Source organism: Protopterus annectens, chromosome 9.part0 (genome assembly GCF_019279795.1).
Source record: "Protopterus annectens isolate FY-2018-M chromosome 9.part0, PAN1.0, whole genome shotgun sequence".
Taxonomy (NCBI): Eukaryota; Metazoa; Chordata; order Ceratodontiformes; family Protopteridae; genus Protopterus; species Protopterus annectens.
The window spans coordinates 309,384,158-309,406,362 of record NC_056743.1 but is presented as its reverse complement, the minus strand read 5'-3'; the positions used below and the strand labels follow the sequence as shown (position 1 = coordinate 309,406,362).

The following is a 22,205-nucleotide window of genomic DNA, read 5'->3' as shown; positions in this document are numbered from 1 at the left end:
AAGGGGAAGCCTTAACATGGGCATTTTCCCTTACAGTAAGTTTTCTTTGCTTTAGCCATACTAAAATTGAGGTTTTCCAGTAGCAGGGTCCTTGGCACAAAGGTTGGTTTCATGGGCAAATCTGCATGATAATGTGGCAGTCTGGGGAAGCCTGTTATTGCTGATTAGCCACCAACTCTCTCCTGGAAATGTCAGTGGCTACAAATATACCCTGCTGAGCAATTCTCTGAATCAGGGCATCACTTGGCCATATGAAATTTCACTGTTAGATGAAAACGTGGCCACTGTAAAAACATGTTCATTCAATTCTATTGGTGTATTGACAACACAGGTAAGTTCAGTGAAAATGTGGGGATGGGTTGTGATGTTAATGTGTGTATGTCTGTGGATTTGTGTGTGTTTGCCTGGGTGGTTGCACTAGGGGATTAAGATGGGATTCAAGAGTCTGGAAGTATAACTGTGTGTGTGTGTGTGTGTGTGTTGTGTGTTGAAACATGCATTTAGGTAAATTACTGATATTTTCCACGGCTGTAATTGACTGCAGGGGGGCTGTATTTGTTTGTTGACGTGTGTGTGCATGTATGTGCATAAGTATGCATGATTGTCTGTGTTTATATGTGTGTGAATGTTGGGAATGCCTTTACCAATGCTAGGAAAATAATAATACAACCAGCAGAGACATTAATCAGCCAATAATGATTTTTTTTTCTCATTGTGACCATAGCTGTCTCTAAATTGTATTTCTGACTATCACGGTAATTGACTGATCTGTGGTAATCAATCACATCGAGCAGTGAGTCTTTTTCTGAATTCCAGGGATAGTGTAGCAGAGTAGTAAACATCATGTTAAAAGGCTGGATTTTGCAGTTACTTTCCTAAAAAGTGTGACATATTGCAGTTAAAGGCAATAAATACTTATCTCCAAACAAATCAACATAGACAGTATTGTGTACTTATTTTTTTTACCTACGTTTGCCGAGAACATCCAACTCGGTGAAAAAAAAAGTTCTTAGCAGTGGCCCAGGGAGAAAATCTCTACATATGTTTTATTTGTTATAATAACATTGCAATACTTTATTTGTTATAGTAACATTGCAATACAGTAGGACAGTTGTGGGACAATTACAACAATTTATAAAAATGTACTTATTAATATAAAGTATATAATAGAAAAGATAGGAATAATTACTATTAATACATGTCAAAAACAAGGAAAAATATAATATCAGTAACCACAAATAAGAATGGAGTATAGTTTCATTAAATTGTAGCATGACTGTTAAGAGTTGGAAGAGAAATAATGAGTAGGAAAGGGTCTGTGAAGCATAAGATCACTAAATGGTACAAGTGGAGAAAGAAGGCTATAGCTAGGGAAAATGGAGTGATAGATGCAAGTGAGAAAAGGTGTGAGTGGGCCCGTAGAAAATACTTATGAGATGAGTTATTTAAGAAAGAGAGAAAGGAGAGTAGAAGAAGAAAGGGTGATTGATTTATTGAATGTTTTGATGCATTTATCACGCAATCTTTATCTGCTATCCAGGGGAGAGGCACTGACATACCCATTTATCAGTTAGGTAAGATTTTAGCAGTGTTTTGAAGGAGACATGTGACTGTTCTAGTGTCAGGGTGAGAGGAATGGTATTCCAAATTTTGGAGATGTAGGTAGTGAAAAGAGAGTTGCCTGCTGAGCTTTTTGGTTTGGTGATATTTAGGAGTTTATCTGTAAATCAAAGTGACCTGGATCTTGAGGGTGTGCATAATTGGATGAGGTTGCCAAGGTGATCTGTAGAAGGAGTTTATCTGTAGATCAAAGTGATCTGGATCAGGAGGGTGTGCATAGTTGAGATGAGGTTGCCAAGGTGATATGTAGAAGGAGTTTATCTGTAGATCAAAGTGATCTGGATCTGGAAGGTGTGCATAGTTGGATGAAGTTGCCAAGGTGATATGTAGAAGGAGTTTATCTGTAGATCAAAGTGATCTGGATCTGGATGGTGTGCAAAATTGGATGAGGTTGCCAAGGGAAAGACATTTATCAGGTTATGGCAGAAGTTATGGATTGAGAAAAGTTAGGAGTAAGTGTGATAGTGGGGCAGCTCTAACCAGTGAAATTCTTTGAGATATGTGCAATGGTGAGTCCTGTGGGGGAGATTGGAGGCAAATTATTATAGCATTTGTCCAACTTGTTGATCTGGGAGGATTGTAGGTAGATAAACATGATTGGAGTAAAAGAGTGTGTTAAGAAGGAGGGCAGAAGCAATGTTTTTTCTTGGGGTATTGGTTAAAAATAGTGTAGAGCATGCCTTGCTTTTGATGCGTGTTTTTTTAATTATATGCAGTTTGTGGTATTCAAATTTTTATCTGTATAAATGCCTACCAGTTTAGTGTAAGGGACAAGTTCAGTTTTTGTGTTGGTTATTTGGAAGAGAAAAACATAAGTTTTGTTTTTTGGGGTTTAGAAATAATTGTAATTTGGTTAGGTAGGTCTCTGGTGAAGTGAGGGAGTCCTGGGTTATTTTTTGTAGATTGTGCAGATTTTTGGCTGAGCAGATGAGTAGTTTTGTCAGCATACGGCATTATGCCAAACTTAAGACTCACTCCATCACCACCACTTCATCACTACCTTTCCTTAAACATCCCACCAACCTTCCTACTTCAACTCCCAACTCTCTAAACACCACATACTAACACATATACCCTTCCTCCTATCTATTGCACTTCACTCGGATCTCTCCATCTCTTCTAATATTATTCTTATAAAGTATTTAATCCATTTCCCCACTAATCCCTACCAGACATTTCTGTCTTAACTATTTCTTTGTGCAATACATACTTGTAAGATATATACCCTTTAAACTGATGCATTGAAATATTGTATTCTCTAAACTATCTGATTGCATCTTGAAGCAATGTTATGATCTTTCTTGTATCTAATGTATTGTATCATTAAACTGTATTATCTGTTAATGTCTGTACTGGAGCTTTTCTCCCCGGGCCTGTGCCGAAAATGGGTCCCTTGACCCAGTCGGACTTTCCCGGTTACAAAATGTCAATAAATAAGCATATAAATAAATACATTATACTGGTATTCTTGGTTATTGCTTGTTGATGAATATATTAAAGAGAATGGGTCCTAGAATAGAACCTTGGGAAACTCCGACAGTTACAGGTAGATAAGAGGAGAGATGTTTCTGCAATCTAATTGCTTGTGATAAATCTGGGCGGTAACTGTGGAACAACATTAATGCATATTTTTAGGCCTAGTTTGGAGATTTTTTTTGTAGGAGAATGGGATATGAGACTGTATTGAAAGCTTTGGCAAGGTCAAGAAAAAGGGCTGATACGAGGTTACCTTCATTTTTTCTTATATTGATGGTATTGATTAAGTTAAAAAGGGCAGTAGTGGCACTGTAGGTAGGAACAAAAACCATGTTGTGAGTAGGATAGAATAGAAGAGAAAATTGTGTAATATGACTGAGTAGCTGCATCTGTATGCATTTTTTAATATCTTAGATAGGGGAAGTAATATTGCAATAGCTCTGTAGATGGTGATATCAGTAGAGTTGACACTTTTTTGAAGGGGTAGAATGTAGTAGTTTTTCTTCCAAAGTACGAGCATATAGATTTCTTTGATGCAGCGGTTTATTAAGATGGATATTGGGTAAGCTATTGCTGCTTCAGCTATTTTAATATGTTCAGCTGGTAAATTATCTAGTGCTAGGGAAGTGGGCTTTAGCTTTTGGAGAATTCTTTTGATAGTTGAGATAGGGACTGATTGGAAGAAGCAGGCCTGAGGGTACTTGACTGAGTTGGAGTGTATGTATTCAGGGGTTCTGAGTTAATAAATAAGGTAGGGAATGAGCTGATGAAATGTGAGCTGAATAGACTGGCAATGTTTTACAGATCTCTAGGGTTCGTAGTCGTAAGAGTAGGTTGAGTGGAATGACCAGGATTTAGTATCAGATTAAGTTCAGAATGTTTTGGAAGTCCTATGGAGTGATCCTTAGGGGTTTGAGTAGTAATTTTTCTTATCAGAGATTATACAGCATTTGGCATGGTTTCTGAGTCATCTGTAAGTTTGGAGTTTATTCTGAGTTTTATTTGTGAACCATATTTTCCAGGCTCTGTGCTTCATGATTTGTTTAGTATTTTTGGATAGCCAATGGGCAGGGTTGGCTTTGACTCTTGTTTCTTAGTGGGACAAGTTCATTTAAGATATTTAAGATGGTATTGAACTCAGGTACAACATCCTCTAAGGGAAGATATTTAAGTTTGTTCCAGTGTACTTATTTTAGGTTAGTGATTAATGTGTCTGTGTTGAAATGAGATAGATTGTGGACTGGCTTTGTGACCTATGGTCTTTTTTAATAGTGAACATAGATAGGAAGCCAGACGATACACACATATCAGGAGTTGATGTTAATATCCAGTGTAGGACTGCCCCTTTATTATTATGTTATTGTAACAGGTAGGTTTGGTAAGCGATTGGGACAGGCTATATAGGTTTATAGTGTCCCTGGGGTTCAGTGAAGAGAATGAGAGATAGTGGATGTTAACATCCCCAGTGATTATTTTTTCTTGACGGACGTTTTTTGAGGTGCAGTTGAACAATTCTTCAGCTGTATTGATATTTTTGACTGGGAGAATGTATCCGGATTTTATTATCATTATTAATTATTGTTATTATTATTACTTTCATTACTATCATTACTATTATTGTTATTGACTTATGTTGGTTTGGTTTGAGGGAAGTGATGAGAATTTCAGTGATCTTGAACTGCGAGGAGCTACATGAAGAGAAAGCGAGTCAGCTGGAGACTATTTTATAGAGAATAGCCAATCCTCTTGCTATTTTGTATTTCCTTTCAGCTCTTAAAATGTTATAGCTTGTGGGGGGGCAAGTACAACTGTGTCTGGAGAGTGGCTAGCATGCATGACATTCAGTTATTTTATTTACAAAGACTTCTGATGTTAATGTGAAAATGTGAAGGGTGAAAGATTTATGTAGGCAAGGAGGTGTGAAATTTGCCTCTAGGGAACATTTCTTTTTTTGTTAGATTGTTGGTTCTTTGCAGACCGAGCTAGGAAAGATGTGCAGCAGGTAAGGGTGATAAAGGATAATGAGGAAATGTACTCACAAGCGAGGAGAGTGTGTTGAACAGATGGAAAGAGTACTTTGAGGGGCTGATGAATGAAGAGAATGAGAGAGAGAAGGTTGGATGATGTGGGGATAGTGAATCATGAAGTGCAATGGATTAGCAAGGAGGAAGTAAGGATAGCTATGAAGAGGATGAAGAATGGAAAGGCAGTTGGTCCAGATGACATACCTGTGGAAGCTTGGAGGTGTTTAGGAGAAATGGCAGTGGAATTTTTAACCAGATTGTTTAATGAAATAAGAATAAGGGTGATGTGCACAGCTGTATTAATTACAGAGGGATAAAATTGATCAGTCACAGCATGAAATGATGGGAAAGAGTAGTAGAAGCTAGGTTAAGAAGGGAGGTTACGATTAGTGATCAGCAATATGACTTCATGCCAGGAAAGAGCACTATAGATGCGATGTTTGCTCTAAGAGTGTTAATGGAGAAGTACAGAGAAGGTCAGAAGGAGTTGCATTGTGTCTTTGTGGACTTAGAGAAAGCATATGACAGGGTGCCTATAGAGGAGTTGTGGTACTGTATGAGGAAGTTGGGAGTGGCAGAGAAGTATGTAAGAGTGGTACAGGATATGTACAAGGGTAGTGTGACAGCAGTGAGATCTGCAGTGGGAGTGACAGATGTGTTTAAGGTGGAGGTGGGATTACATCAAGGATCAGCTCTGAGCCCTTTCTTATTTGCAGTGGTGATTGACAGGTTGACAGACGAGATCAGACAGGAATCCCCGTGGACTATGATGTTTGCAGATAACATTGTGATATGTAGTGAGAGTAGGGAACAGGTTGATGAGACCCTGGAGAGGTGGAGATATGCTCTAGAGAGGAGAGGAATGAAAGTCAGCAGGACTAAGACAGAATATATGGTGTGAATGAGAGGGAGGATAGAGGAATGGTGAGTATGCAGGGAGTAGAGTTGGCAAAGGTGGATGAGTTTAAGTACTTGGGATCAACAGTTCAGAGTAATGGCGAGTGTGGAAGAGAGGTGAAGAAGAGAGCACAGACAGGGTGGAGTGGGTGGAGAAGAATGTCAGCAGTGATTTGTGACAAACGAGTACCAGTAAGAGTGAAAGGGAAGGTCTACAAGAGGGTAGTGAGACCAGCTATGTTATATGGGTTGGAGACAGTGGCATTGACAAAAAGTAGAACAAACAAAATGCACCAATCTTGCACTAACAAACTTGTATTTATATATAGAATAAGATAAAAAATAAAAAACGTAAGCGCTTTCACGATAATTCCTATCGCTTCATCAGACCATGATGAAGCGATAGGAATTATCATGAAAGCGCTTACTTTTTTATTTTTTATCTTATTGTATAAATAAATACAAGTTTGTTAGTGCAAGATTGATGCATTTTGTTTGTTGTACAGTTCTGCTGATTTTGCACCTTTCCTTACCCTGAGCCGTTTTGTTGGTTTCTGCCTTGACAAAAAGGCAGGAGTCAGAGCTGGATGTGGCAGAGTTAAAGATGTTAAGATTTGTACCGGGTGTGACGAGGGTAGACAGGATTAGGAATAAGTATATTAGAGGGTCAGCCCAGGTTGGACAGTTTGGAGACAAAGCCAGAGAGGCGAGATTACGTTGGTTTGGACATGTGCTGAGGAGGGATGCTGGATATATTGGGGAAAAGAATGTTAAGGATGAAGCTGCCAGGTAAAAGAGGAAGGTTTATGGATGTGGTGAGAGAGGACATGCAGGTGGTTGGTGTGACAGAGCAAGATGCAGAGGACAAAAAGAAATGGAAACCGATGATCCACTGTGGCAACCCCTAATGGGAACAGCTGAAAGAAAAAAAAGTTGGTGCTTTGTAGATCCTGGGTTACGGTGTATATCACCACTTGGGTTTATATGTAGAGGGGTGTAAATGGTGAATGATGAGCCACTTTATCTTCATTTTGTTTTTCTGGTCTAGTTTCTGCTCGAATAACTTATGAAGGTACAGACTATATTTGCAAAGATGAATTTAAGTAGAAGTGAAAAGGCTGGGTGCAATTGATAAGTTGTGAGTATGAAGATGAGTTGTGTTTTTAGGGAGGTGTGTGAGTAGGTGGTATGATGGTAGATGTATAACATGCTTATAATGTTTAGATAGCGTTATATTAAGTGACTGCTGTAAGATATTAAGAAAGAAAGAAATAAAAAGGCACTAGTATGGTATGGAATAGGAAAAAGAAGTTCATGGAAGAAAAGGTGTTGCTGGTGAATAGAGGAAGATGGGAGTAGAAGAAAGAGTGCAGTAGGATTAGCTATGTAAAATAGGGATAAAGGAAAATGGAGGGAGACTGAGGTGGGGAGACAGTTGTGTGAGGAATTGATGTATGAAGGCTGTTACATAAGGGGAAATGGTGGAGAAGAATGAATAATAAGGATATGACTCTGAGTGGGAATGACAAAGTGGGAAGTATGCCAGCACGAGTGGTTAGATAGGATGACAAAAGTAGATTGAGATGTCTGAGAGGAGGGATGCTGTTGAGATGAGGACTGGGATTATGTGATTTAAGTGTAAAGTAGGTGGGGTGGGTGAATTGAGAGTTCTATAACAGGGGCAGTAAAATTTAAGAATAGGTCAATTGCACAGAGTATCCATTTGGAAATTTGCTTTGTAGAGATGTAAAGGTTATATAGTATGGAATGAAAACACAATTGTTGGCATTAAACAGTAGCACAAAAATGGTTCATGTAATGGCTAGAATGTTCTCATGTTTAATTGCATGTAAATGCTTAAATCCTGTTACTGACTGGCTATTATTATTAGGTTGTTACTGTTTAATTAAGTAATGTTATATGATGATGATCATCATCAGCCGCCTTTTTCCCATTTTTCTACATGGGGTCGGGGTAACGTGTTAACTGTCGCCAAGTCTCTCGATTCAGTGCCATACTCCTGCCTTCTTCAACATTCATGCCTGACTGTCACAGATCTTCTTTCACACAATCCATCCACCTCTTTGCTGGACATCCTCACTTCCTCTTACCTTCTTCTTGTCTGTCCCAAATCTTCCTCACCAGATTGTCTTCTGATTTTCTGCACGTGTCCAAACCACCATAATCTGTTCTCTTTGATGTTTTCGGCAGTTGGAGCTACTTTGGCTTCTGCTCTTATGTCCTCATTTCTTTGTCTGTCCCAAAATGTGCATCATACCAACCTTCTCAGGCACTTCATTTCCATAACCTCTAGTTTCTTCACTGCCCAGGTTTCTGTACCATACAGTAGCACTGCTTGCACCACTGTCTTGTACACCTTACTTTTCAACTTCTTTGGCATTTGTCTGTCGTAGACTACACCTGACATTCTATGCCAGTTGGCTGCAGCCCCTCCATAGCTCTCAACCTTCCATCTCCAAAATGAGGAACACTAGTCCTCATAATGTGGAACAAATGGGAAAATGTGGAACACATACTAATGGCTTACTAACAACTTCAACTAGGAAGGCCATAGGATGGTTAAAATATGCTGGTTTTACTTATAAAGAAGATATTTTAATGAATTAATATGATTAATTTCTATTTACCATGGATTTCACTTAAAAAAAATTCCTAACACTGAATTTGTGACAGAGTCTTTCAATGTGGAACTTCGAGGAACATGAACTTTTTAAGACCCCAAATGAGGTATGTTCCTTGTAATGAGGGCTTGAGAGGTATGAGCCCCTCTAATTCTAGCTTTGACCTCTTCATTCAGACTTCCTTTTTCCTCAACCACCCCTCCTAGATACTTGAAGCTGTTTACCTGTTCCACTATATCCCTGTCTATCTTTATTCTCAGCTTCTTCTGATTTCCCCCATTTGCTGCCATTAGCAGTGCCTTATCTGTGTTTAGTTTCATCCCTTTTGCCTTCAGTTTTGCATTCCATTCTCCTATCCTTTGCTGAAGTTCTTGCTCAGAGTCTACCTGTAATTCCACATCGTCTTCATACAGCAACTTTGTTGATATGTCCCCTCCGGCCTGTTTGTTAATGTAGTACATCACCAGTATGAACAGCAGTGGGCTCATAGCTGAACCCTGGTGTACACCCACTCCTACTGGGAACCCCTCTGTGAGGCCAAACACTGTTCATATTTGAGTCATTGGATCCTTGTACATAGCCTGCACTATTTCTACCAATGTTTCTGGGACTTCAAACCACAGCAGTACTGCTTAGATCAGCTTTCTTGGGACCTTGTCATATGCTTTCTCCAAGTCTAGGAATGATATATAATATCATGTATTAATTCATTTGCATCTGTACAACAGACACCAGTATTTACAAGCACTTATTATGTATACTTTTTAAAATGAGTTTTATGAAGCTGGGAGTTTATCTCTTCATTATATAGAAGTGTTAAGCTATGGATATCTTTTTCGTAATAATTCAATACATCTGAGTTAGGTTTATTTGGGTGTGTCTAGGTGCTACTGGCTAGGTGCTACTTGTACGGATACAGTGTATATATTTTTCTGTGCTTATTGTTGGCCAGATGCAATTTATGCTTTGAATCAGTAATGCAGCAAGACTGCTCACCTTGCAATTTGTATAGATCTCTGGGGGTGTAGAAGTTAATACTCAAACTGTATAGCAAATGAATATACTATGTGGTTAATTATACACTGTAATCTTTACTTACTTATTTTTAGGGCAGCCTGTTTCTTTCCCATTTGGAGCTGGCCAAATACAGAAGAGGGCAACCTGCTGGCCTTTGTAACCTAAATGGAGTTTTGCAAATTACAATAAACTCAAGAGGCTTGTGACTAGTGTAAGGATAAGCAGCTACACTATATACAACAGCAATTAAGTAACTTATAGCCATCTGATAATTGCATCCACTGCTGGATAAACATTTGAAAAGACGATCGTTGATGCTGTCATAAAAACTGCAAGAAGTTAACACTTGATGAAAGTACCTTGGTGTAAATGGGTCATGTGCAGTTAAGCTGCTGCGCTGGAACTTTTTACATGGTATGCTTTAAAGATCAGTTTAACTCTGTTCTGTGTTGTGCTGTACAAAAATAAGTATGTGAAATGTTCCCATTTGCTACATGAACTACCAGAAATGTACAGAGAAAATGCAGAACTTTAGTACGTTAAAGGTGTGTTTGTTAGGCTATTATGATGTCCTCCGGAAATCAAAGAAAGGCATCCTGGCACAGCTATAAGAAGTGAGTGATATTCTAGCTGCATGCAGTATTTGAACAAAACGGGACCATTGTGTATATACACTTGCATTTGCTTCTCTTTTACAGGCCTGGAAGTAGAAGTGGGGATGTACTACTGCAGTGTGTTTTTACCAGTATTAGAAAGTGGCAGAGTTGACAATTACTGGTGCATGTCGAAGTAACTTAAGTGATAATTCATCTGTTAAAAATATAATGCTGCAATCTATGAACTGTTAAATGGGGTAGTGTAAGCCAGATGGTAGGGGCTGCCCAGTGCCAGTAACACCTACATGTGGTAAGGTGACATGCAGCTGTTGAACTCGTTGTTAAAGGTCTATCAGTGTTGGAGTTTCACTGACTGTAGGCTACCCCATCCCTTATAAATAGTTGGCTGATGCCTGCACAAGGAGAGTAGAGATAGAGAAAGCTCCAACTACAGCCCAGGCAACTTAAGTATGACTAGCAGCTTGGATGCTTGAAGATACAAGCAGGGAGAATGGGCATGCTCATCCTGGGCGGGGGGCTGTGGTTCTCACTCACCTCACACAACTTATGTAAAGACAAGATGTAGGTCATAGTGCAGAGACCCACCATGCTGAGGAAAGGCAGTGTCTTGAAAATGTGGATGTGACCACCCAAGCCAATGAAGATAGACCTTGTTGGTACATATGGAGGAGCATGCATCCATGAACTGATGGACATAAGTGATCTTTACTGTCATGCAAGTGCACATATCACCACCAGGGGGTGGGATTCTGCCATAAAATCAAAAATGCTGTCATTGCTGGGATTCCGGTGCGAATAGATAGCACCTTTATGTCAGCCTGGATGACAGCACCCCCCCCCCCCCCCAGTGTAATGTCTGATGAAAATGATAGCCAGGGGTAAGAATGAGATAAAAATATTTGGCAGATGCTTATTTGCTATGTGATTTTTTTCCACATATAGACAATATTCTTCTACGAGTAAGAAATAAGTTTCTGTATTGTACATTCATGGAAATGATACAGATGGAGCTTCTAAACAAAGCAGATTACTGCACTTCAATATGGTCAGGAATTAGACCTCAGCTAGGGAAAATATGGACCTGACAAAGCTAAAAAGTTGATATGCATGATTTTTTCCTTTACATATATTAGCTTGGATTTTTATTCTTAATTTACAGAACTTTTGCAAATTTGTGTTTTTTTAATGTTCGGATGATAACCATATGTCATTCCTTTTCACTGCTGCAGTTTTCTTTATTCTTGGTCTATCCTGCCTAGGATAGCCTAATGTCCGGCCAACATAACAAAACCTTTACACCTTCCAGGTGTTGTGTGCCAGGTGTATGTTCTACATGCAAGGCATAATGTACATATGTGACGTACAGATTCCCAAACCACAGAACTTCTTCACCACTAGTCAGAATGCTACCTCTAAATTTGGTTTCTATGCCATTCACTGAGTTGGTTCATCTACAAAGCCTTCTAAAGATAAGTCCTCCTTGGGGGTCCCTTCCTTTTTTCCTCCTTGTATTTTGTTTTCATGTCATTCAGGAAGGGAAAATGAGTGTGAGACTTGGGTTCCATATAAACATAGACCAAAGAAGTGCCTTTTTGTTTGAGTGCTGCACTTAACCATATAGAATGTGAGATTTTTCAAGTTTTTGTCCCTAAGACACTCTGCAGTCTTCTGTTATCCCTCTCTACTTATTCGGAAAACCAGCATTTAAAGCTTTTAGCTCAGGGTACCATGGCTGAATCTGCTCAGTATGAAGTTCAGCTGTCACTTAAGAAAAAAACTAAAAACACACATACTGATCCTGCTGCTGTCCAGCCTCCATCAGACATCTCCCTTGGTTTGTATGAAGAACCCGAGGGCCATCTGGTGCTGATGCCAGTTCCATCTGCTGCAACCCAACACAGAGCTGTCTATCTGCATATGCATCAAAGCTGTACATACATCTGTTACAGATGTAGAGGAGGAACCATGGCTGATTATCCAGGGGGGCCTAGGGGGATTCCCCAAATATTAATTAGGAAAGAGGTGCCTGCTACCCTCATCAAATCTAGGGAAGGGTGTGAACCTCCTAGATTTGTTAAAACATTAAAGCAAACGTTCCTTCAAAACAGGAAACATAAAACCAAATGTGTGTCTTCTGTGGCTAAGGATCTTCACAAAGTATGGCAGGGCTTTACTCCAGGGCTATTTAATGCCCTTATAGCCCTGAAGTCCCCACAAAGGTTGACTGTTCCAGCTTCTGCTCCCTTGTCTTCCACACCTTCTAAGGGCCATTAATTGTCAGACGCACATGACTAGATATGTCCTGGTTCTTCTCTTCCAGCTTAGTAGGTTTTGAGTGGTACACCTGATTTGGACAGTAAGACTTCTGCCTTTTCTCTTCTGAGTCCTGCCTCTCAGGTGGCTCATGATTCTGACTCTTCTGATGAACAGTTGGATTCTGGTCCACTCTCCTCTTTCCCTTGGTCTGATGAAGAAGATTCACTGTCCCTGATTTTCCTTTTGAAAAACTATCCTTTGGGGATACAGTGATATTATGATGGAACACTTTAAATAGGACTGTTCCCAAGTTTAAAGCTGATATTATGAACTGTTGTAAATGGACCCACCCAGACCTTCTACAGTCTTTCCAATTTAGATGCTCTTTTGGATGCTTTTGCAGCAGATTCTGGGATTCCTGACTCTTAACCTCTCTAAGAAGCCAGACAGATTTTGTAAATATCCCAAGTATTTGTGTAAAAGTCCTTCATCTGATCCTGATGTGGTTTCCATGTCCACAGATAACCCATCCAAACTTCTATCTTCCTCCAAACTTTTACCTTCTGACAAGGACAGCTGTGCTATGAAAAGGTATGGGAAAAATGTGTATACTTCTGCTATTTTGATGTTTAGGGTCATTAGTTATCAGACCCACATGACTAGATATTTTCTGGTTCTTCTCTTCCAGCTTGTTAGGTTTTGACTGAAATGCCTGATTCGGAGAGTAAGACTTCTGCCCTTTCTCTTCTGAGTCCTGCCTCTCAGGTGATTCACTGTTCTATTAAATGTAGCTGCATCTGGTTCTGTCATGAGGAGATGCTCTTGGCTGCACCTTCAAGGCTTACCTGAGGACATTAAGGTTCCTCCTTAGACAACCAGAATCTCTGCGGCACTGATGCTGCAGAATTGTTTAAAATCCTTCAGGATAAAGGTGAGATTATGAAACAAGTGAAGCAAATCTTTGCTTCCCCTCTACCCAAATTCCAGAGGAACTATCCATCTAAATCTTCTTTTGTCCAGAGACAGTCTATACTAAACCTGCTGGGAGCAATTGGTTTCCAAAGCAGATTTTCCCAGACAAATCTATTCTCTAAGGGCCAAAAACCTTCTTTTCTTGAGAAATCTACCTTTATCTGACATCCAGCCTCCCTTTACCCTCAGCCAGATTTTTCTGTCCCTCAGGCTAACCCTTTCCTTTCCTGTTTGGCAACAGGTAACCACAGATGCCTGGGTTCTCTGCATTATCTAAAAGAGTTATTTTATGGCTTGCAAGTCCTTTCCTCCACTTCTTGGTCTTCCTCAGCCACCTCCTTACCAGCTTCCATCCTCATTTTTCTTTGCTTCCGCAGGATCTGGTAGAGCACTACTAAATCATACACTATTTCTTGCAATACAATTATGTAACAATGTGTACTGTTTAACTACAATTTACGCTCACAGAAAAAAGTAATTAACTCTTCTGTAATCTCTCAAATCAACACAATTACGTATTTTTCACAAACCCTTAATATGCACACCAAATATAACATAATACCCTTGTACTTCACCCTTGTCTTCATCCTTATGATTAACTGCCCACTTCAAATCACAGTTGTCTAAACGCCTGTGTCTACTCACACTACCCATTTCCCACCCCCAGCAAAAGTAGTACCCAAAATCATCCTGATATCACCCTCCATCTCCAGTATTACAAACACTGACCAAGCTTCATATACTGTTCTCTATATCAAACATTCAGCACCCATTTCCATAAAGTATGACAAATTCATAACAAAATTCTTAAAGCTAATTACACATATACCATCTCAACTCATTCTTATTCACCCCAACACTGGACCCAAAAATAATGTAAAACACTTAACATCTCAACCCATCACTCTACCTCAAAGTTTTCTAAACCTTCCCAGAAAAGGAGCTGATCTGCTCTTACTTAATGTCAGAGTCAGAAGCATTGTAAACAAAATACAAGAGCTGCATGCCACCATAGCTCTTTACTCCCCGGACATAACTTTAATAATGGAAACTTGGCTAAAACCAGACATCAACAATAACAAATTTATACCTCCAGGTTATAATATCCTTAGGTCAGACAGGAAAAACAAAAGAGGAGGTGGGAGAGCAATCCTATTTAAACATAACCTCAGTTTAGTACCCATTAATCAAAACACCCCTGACTTCATTAACTCAGAGATAATATTTACAAACAAAAAACTCTAAGAAACAATTAAACATAGTTGGTACTTGCATCCCTCCTGGCAACAACCTCTCCACAAATTAACATATTCTCCTGTGGACATCAAATTTCTTTCCACAAGAAACAATTATCATGGGTTATTTCAACTTAGACTGGTACACCTGTGACTCTCAAAGCCCAACTAACCACATAAATCTCCACAGCTTTACCCAATTAATTCAACCCTCAACCAAGACAGACAAAAATAACTAAGAGACAGTCGATCTTGGACTGGCGTTTTACCAACAGACCCAGCCTCTCCTTTCAATCCAGTTGTCTTCCAGATACCTTTAGTGATCATAACCCAACCTACCTTCTCAGACACTGTAAACCCATTTAAACTAAACACTTAACAAGAAACTCATAACAAAAATAATTTTACCCCTAGCAAATTCAACACAATCCTTAAAAGATGTAATTGGTCACCTCTCAAGTATCTCCCTCTAGAGAAAGCTGTAGACTTTTCTAATTCCACTTTCATTAATGTCCTGTATAAACTTGCACCTCCAAGAAAAATGAGTTAAATCTAACTTTGCACCTTGACTAACCAAAGAAACAAGATCTCTACTAAAAACAAGAGATAAAGCTTGGGAACACTGGCATTCTAACAAAAGCCAAGCTAACAAACAGGCCTACCTTGAACTAAGAAACAAGCCAAAAGGAAAATCAGACGAAATAAAATTAACCACTATAGTGATAGCCAAGTAAAACATCAAACTTATCCTCAAAAAATTTGGATTGCAATAAAAATACTGCAATCTGGTCAAGCTAGTACATCCTCCCCAACAACCAGTAACACTACAGATAGTATATAAATCCAATTTAATAAATACTTCACAGAATCTATCTTAGCCATTTCAAATAACAACATCTCTACCCCACATCCACATCATTCAACACCCAACCTGGACAGCAACACCTTTTCCTTCCAACCTGTCCCACCAGAAATTATAAACAAATATCTGAAAAAATGAAAACTACAACCCTAGCAGCTGATGAACTCCCTGCTGAATATCTCAAAATCTCTGCTGAGGCCATCTCTTATCCCATATCCATCCTCATTAACAGATCTATCGCAGAACAAAAGCTGCCAACAATTTGGAAAATATCATATATTATTCCATTGCATAAAGGTGGAACATTAAATGAACTGTCCAACTACTGTCCTATGGCAATCTCATCACCCTTGTCCAAAATATTAGAGAGATGCATGCACTCCCAATTACTAAACTGCCTCTTAACTATTAATATTCTGTGTAACATTTAGCCTAGATTCTGACCAAAACATGGTACTACTAGTGCCCTATTGTCCTTCACTAACACTGTTACTTAGCATAGAAATTACTGCAAACTGGTATCCTCAATCATTCTTGACTTATCTAAAACTTTCGATACTGTCTCTATTAATACATTTATATCTGCTTTTTCTGATCTAAAACTTAGCCACTCCTACTTGCATGGTTCTAGGATTACATGACCGGACGCCAGCAGGGAGTAAAATGGCAACACAGTCTTTCTCCACTTCTACCAGTAACTCTTGAAGCACCACGGGGGTCTATCCTAGGTCCTCTCCTCTTCACCCTTTTTACTAACAAGCTCCCTACCTCTACTCTACGTGCATCCCTTGTCCAGTACATGGACGACTCTAATGTAATATGTGCTGCCCCCACACTCCAACAACTTCAAATAAAAACCCAGCAGTCATTCTCTTCAATTGAAACCTGGCTAGCCAATGCTCAGCTTATTCTTAATCCCAATAAAACTAAGTTCATGCTTTTTCTGCCTACAAGAATGCCAGATCCCCCCATCCTTCAACATCACATCAGCAAATAATACAATTAGTATTCCAGTATCCAACACAAAAGTTGTGATCACTGATAGTAACTTGAGATTCTACAGTCACATAGACCAGTTAATAAAGTCCACAAAAAACTCAGATTTCTATATCTGAACAATTTCTAAAAAACACACAAGACACCATTGCCAGAACTCACCTTGTCTCTACCTTTCTCTATTTATCCCCCATTCTCACCAACCTAAAAAAATCAGATGTAACTAAACTTGACATCTGCTACAATAAAACTGTAAAGTTTGCCACTGAATCTGCGTATAAGTCTTATCATTGCCTGGCAGTAAGACAACTCAATTGGTGAGAACTGCCTAACTTCCTAGCCTACAACCAACTGACAATAGCCCATCAATTATTCTACCAACCAGACAAAACCCCTGCCCTTCACAATATCCTCCAATCCTACTCAACTCTAATCGAGTCTTTTGTTCCACAAACAAATCACTGTTAAAGATCTCTACAGCTAACAACACAGCTGGAGAATCCCTCTACTCTAACTACATAGCTAAACTCTGGAACTGTCTGCCCCTCAACATAAAAACCACAGTGAGCACCGTCAGATTCAAAAATTTGCTTAAAACCCATCTATCTTATAAGTGGATGTAGTACAGTTGTGTAAAATCTTACCGTAGTGGTAGATGTCCTTGCCTTCATTGCTGCAGTATTCTTAACAGAAAGGATTCCCTGCCATGAAAGCCTGAATGTCTGGCCAATCTACCAAAGACTACATGTTGCTTTTAAAAGGTACACTGAATGTTACACAAATGCTCTTTGGATAGCATAGGGCATAAAGGTGATGTTCAGGCCTACCATAATCAGAACTGAATGCCTCAGTAGAAACACAGTCCAAGAAAACCAAGAGGTAACCTATACATCCCGGGAGGCAAAAGACTAGGGGGATGGAGGGAGGGAGCGAATACTGCAGCAGTGAAAGCAAGGACATCTACCATTATGGTAAGATTTTACACATTTTACACAACTGTACTATGTCCTTACATTCACTGCTGCAGTATTCTTAACAAATGGGAGAGTGCCAAAGCTCAAGAGGAAACTAGAGAGAAGGAAGATGCAGAAGAGTCCCATAAAAAGCCATGAAGTATGGTGCTAGAAAAAACTGCCCTATCTCCAGAAATACAATCTGACTTGTAGTGCTTTATAAAGGTATGCACAGACGTCCAGGTAGCTTTCTCAAGAATAAAATTATTATCTAAGCCCTTGAAAAAAACACCCAAAAAAGCCACAGCTCTAGTAGAATGAGCCTTAACTGAAGAAAGAAGGCTCTTACCTTGAAAAGTGTAACAAAAGGAAATAGCCTTAGAAATCCAAGAAGAAATAGTTTGCTTGGTACAGCAAGTCTCAAAGATCTAGGATGAAAAGAAACAACTGATCAGATTTTCGATTAGTCTTATCCAAATATACCCTGAGTTGCCTATGCACCTCCAAAGTATGTAGCACCCTCTCACTGTCAGATTGTGGACAGGGAAAAAAATAGGCAGATTAATAGATCGATTCAGCGATAGTTCTTTAATCACCTTAGGCACAAAAGAAGGGTTGGTGTGCAAGGAAAGACTAAAAAAGGAGGACAAGCCATAAGAACCTGCAACTCAGACACCTCTCTGGCAGAAGTAAGATCTAACAAAAGAACAATCTTCCATGAGCAATGTAGCAAGAAAACTGAAGCAGCAGGCCCAAAAGGAGCCTGAGTTAACTTCTCCAAAACAAAATTAAAATCCCAGGTTGGAGGAAGAACAGGCTTCCTGGGAGGTCTAATATTAAGTAAAAGTATACCTTTAAGAAATTGTTTAATCTTAAATCTAGAAGCTAAAGGAAGACAAAACGCAGACAAACAGAGACAGCTGTTAAGTGGGCCTTAATAGAAGAATAGGCCAAGCCAGCATTTTTTTAATAAACAAGAAACAGCTTTATTAAACCATCACTTACAACATAAGTAATCATACATTTTTATAAATGAATGTAAACCACATGGACACAATCCTAGTTGCAAGCATTTTACATCACAAACCATACTAACACACTCCTAGTTGCAAACATCATACATCACTTATAATCTACCCAATTGTTTTCAAACATTACATAGATTAATTAAGTCCTATCTTATTTTAAACCTCATTTCTCCCCTGTATGTATTATTCCCACAATTATCATTTTTTTCCTATGTAGTTTACTCCTAACTTTTTCTAAAGATCTAAATTCCAGTTGTTTTATCTCTGTTACTATATTCACTACTTCTAATATAGTTGGTTTAGATTTTGATTTCCATTTTCTAGTAATTGCTTTTTTGGCAGACAACATAATTAGAGACAGCGAGGCCTTACCATGCCTAGACAATTACAATTCTGTATCATAGCTCAGAAAAATTATCTCCCTCATGACACCAGTCTGCTTACCCAGCAGTGATGCAGCAGTTGTGTTGCCGCCTCACAGCAAGAGGTTCTTTGGTTCGATTCTTGGCTGGGGTGCATTCTGTGCGGAGTCTGCATGTCCTCCCTGTGTTCATGTGGGTTTCCTCTGGGTGCTCCGGTTTTCTGCCACAATACAAAGACATGCATCTGGAGTGTTTCTCCCCGGACCTCCACTGAAAACTGGCTTTGTTCCAAGTCGGACTTTCCTGGTAAACAAATGTAAATAAATAAAAAATAAATTAAATCTCCTACAGTGCATCCTGCAGGGAGTCCTTAAAGTCTGCCAACTCACTGCACTCCCAGAAAGTATGTTCCCAATTACCTCTTTCTTCCCCATCACACCTCCAACATTTGCTATCTATCTGAGGAAAAATTCTCTGGAGTCTACTTGGGGTATAAAAATATCTATGTAAACATTTCTAAGCAAAAATCCTAAATATTCTACATTTTGTTGCATATTTGGGAAACGTACATATATCCTCCCATTGTTTCTTTGTGAATTACTTATCCAGTCTCTCTTCCCAATCCTGTATAACCTCCTCTAATTGATTCCTATAGTTATCATGCAATATTTTATATGCTGTACTAATTATTCTTTTTTTAATGGTGCTTCTGTTCTAGATTCTACTAAAATCTCTACCAGTGCTGGTCTTTTGTTTAGGGACCCCCCCTGTTTCTTTCTCTTTGCTTATACTCTGATATCAATCCTTGCTAGAGAAGGCAATCTCTAACCTGCAGTACAAATAAAATCTTGACATCTTCCCATCCTATCATCTTTCCCTCTCTAGTTATTTGCTCCCAATACCTTAGTTCCTTTGTGAGGTTTCTCCAATAAATTCCCGCTCCCTCTTGCCTACTGTCTATAGCCCTAATTGCAGTCTTCTGTATCAGCAGAATCTCCTTTCTCTATTTCCATGTTGGCTTAGTTCTTAGATACTTTCTGCTACTTTATGGATATAATATTCTGTATGATTGTTGTTATTATCCTTAAAGGCCTGCATCCAAAATCCTAGTCTGTCCTTGTTTCTTGAGCTCCCCCCCCCATTTCCACATCATCCCTTTCCACTTTGAATTATAGTTTTCTACTTGTGCCGTATAGGAGCCTAAACTGTTTAGCTCTGAAATACCAATTCAAATTTGGTAATCCTAATCCACCTTGTTCTGCTGGAAGAATCAGCTTATCCCACTTGACTCTTGCCATCTTCTCTTCCCAGTCCATCAGCTCTTTATTAATTGCTATCCACAGCATCTCCTCTTGTTGATAAAAATATGCCCGACCCATATATGACTAAAGGGACTAAAAACATTTTGACTGTTTCTATCTTATTTTCCATATTCATATAACAAAGCTTCCATTTTCTCAGTTTTTGTATTATCTTTTGTTTAGTCTCTTCCCACATATCCTTAGGTGCCACATTGGAATAATTTTTAATCCATACTCCTAAATACTTCATTTTGTCATGTCCCCATAAGTACGGATATTGCTGAACAATTTGTGTGTGAGTACATAGTTTACCGCTATTGGCTTTGGTTTAGCTTCATTAATTTTGTATCCCGAAAAGATTTGAAACTGTCTCAAAATGTTCCACAACACTTTAATGTCTCTTTCTGATTTTGTCAGGTATAAAATATCATCATCTGCAAATAGAGCCAGCTTTTCATGACTATCATACCAATTATATCCTTAAATTTCTGAGTCCCTTATTTTCTTTCTCAGTGGTTCTAAATATAATGCAAATAACAAGGGGGGGGGGAGAGGATACCTCTGCTTGGTTCTTCTGCTCAAGCAGAAATTATCAAAAAGGACCCCACCAACATTACTTTTGCCACTGATCCTTTATTTATCCCCCTAAATCAACCTTATATATTTTTTCAGGAAATGGAAATGCTTCCATTGCCCTGCTCATAAAGTTCAAGCTTACTCTGTCAAATGCTTTCTCTGCATCAAGACCCATCAACAACAGTGGTATTTTCTTATGTTCTGCTTCCCCCTGGATCATCATTGTTCTTCTAATGTTGTCAAATGTTTGCATCCCCTCCAGAAAACCACATTGATCCATATCTATCAATTTTGGCATTACTTTCGTCATTCCTTTATCCATTATAGACATGAACACTTTATAATCATGATTTAGTATCAAAATGATATGAGCAGTCACAAAAAAGCCAGCACCCAACTCGAAATGGAAATATTTAATGTGTGGCAACACAGAACATAAAGAACAAACCGGTTTCGGCCCAATGGTCTTTTTCAATGTATAATTCAGTCTGTAGTCAACCACTTCATTTTATACAAAGCCAGAAGCATTAATTAATTATTAAACAATTATAAGTGTTCAATTAAGCCAGTTGGAAATAATCTACCCAGTTTCACAGTCCATGATTTCTCTTTTTTATTTAACAATGTGTGCCAACCTGTTTTCAAAGATCTATTGCCCATAATCCTATCAATAATAATGAATTTGAAAGTAGCTGTCTTATGTGAAATACTATATTTATATAGAGCATTAGTCAACTATTTATTTCTAATGTTACTGAGATGTTCTGAGATAAGAAATTTAATGGGTCTAGAAGTTTGGCCAACATAAAAAGATGAACACGAACAAATTGCAAGGTAAATGGCCCAATCGCTGTTACAGTTAACAAAGGCATTAATACAAAAAACTTTTGGAGTGTTTTTACTAGAAAATTCCTTAGTCTGAAAAATATGTTTGCAAAAGGAGCAGTGTCCACAAGGGTAACATCCCACAACTTTGGTCCCATCTAGTGTAGCCTGTGTTGACTGTTCCAGTGGCATATAACGTTTGTAATGGCTAAAATGACTTCCCAAAATTTGGCATTACAAAATGAGAATGAACATTTATCCACTAACATGTTACATAATTTGTCATCAGCCAAAAGAATGTCCCAATGCTGTTGCACTATGTCCAAAAATTCATGTGTATTCCCACCATAAGTAGTGGTAAATCTAATTTTATTATCCCTCTGGAACTGATATTTCTTATATGTAAGTAAATCATTTCTGGAGAGTTGTTGACCCATGAACAGATCAGCATATATGGGTGCAAAGGATGCACCCATAGCTGTACCTTTCAACAGTAGATAACATTTGTTATTAAAATAGAATACATTTTTAGACAGGACATGCTCT

The 22,205-nt window shown here is 38.7% G+C and overlaps 1 protein-coding gene across 1 annotated transcript in view; it reads left to right on the top strand.

Moving 5' to 3' along the window:
* The window catches only part of PGGHG (protein-glucosylgalactosylhydroxylysine glucosidase), a 471,557-nt gene extending 461,499 nt beyond the window's left edge, over positions 1-10,058 (top strand). The window contains exon 14 of the mRNA XM_044082889.1: positions 9,769-10,058. Within this exon, the coding sequence (XP_043938824.1) occupies positions 9,769-9,836 (68 nt within the window). The 3' untranslated portion in view covers positions 9,837-10,058. The remainder of the gene's footprint in view (positions 1-9,768) is intronic.
* The last annotated feature ends 12,147 nt before the right edge of the window (positions 10,059-22,205 follow it).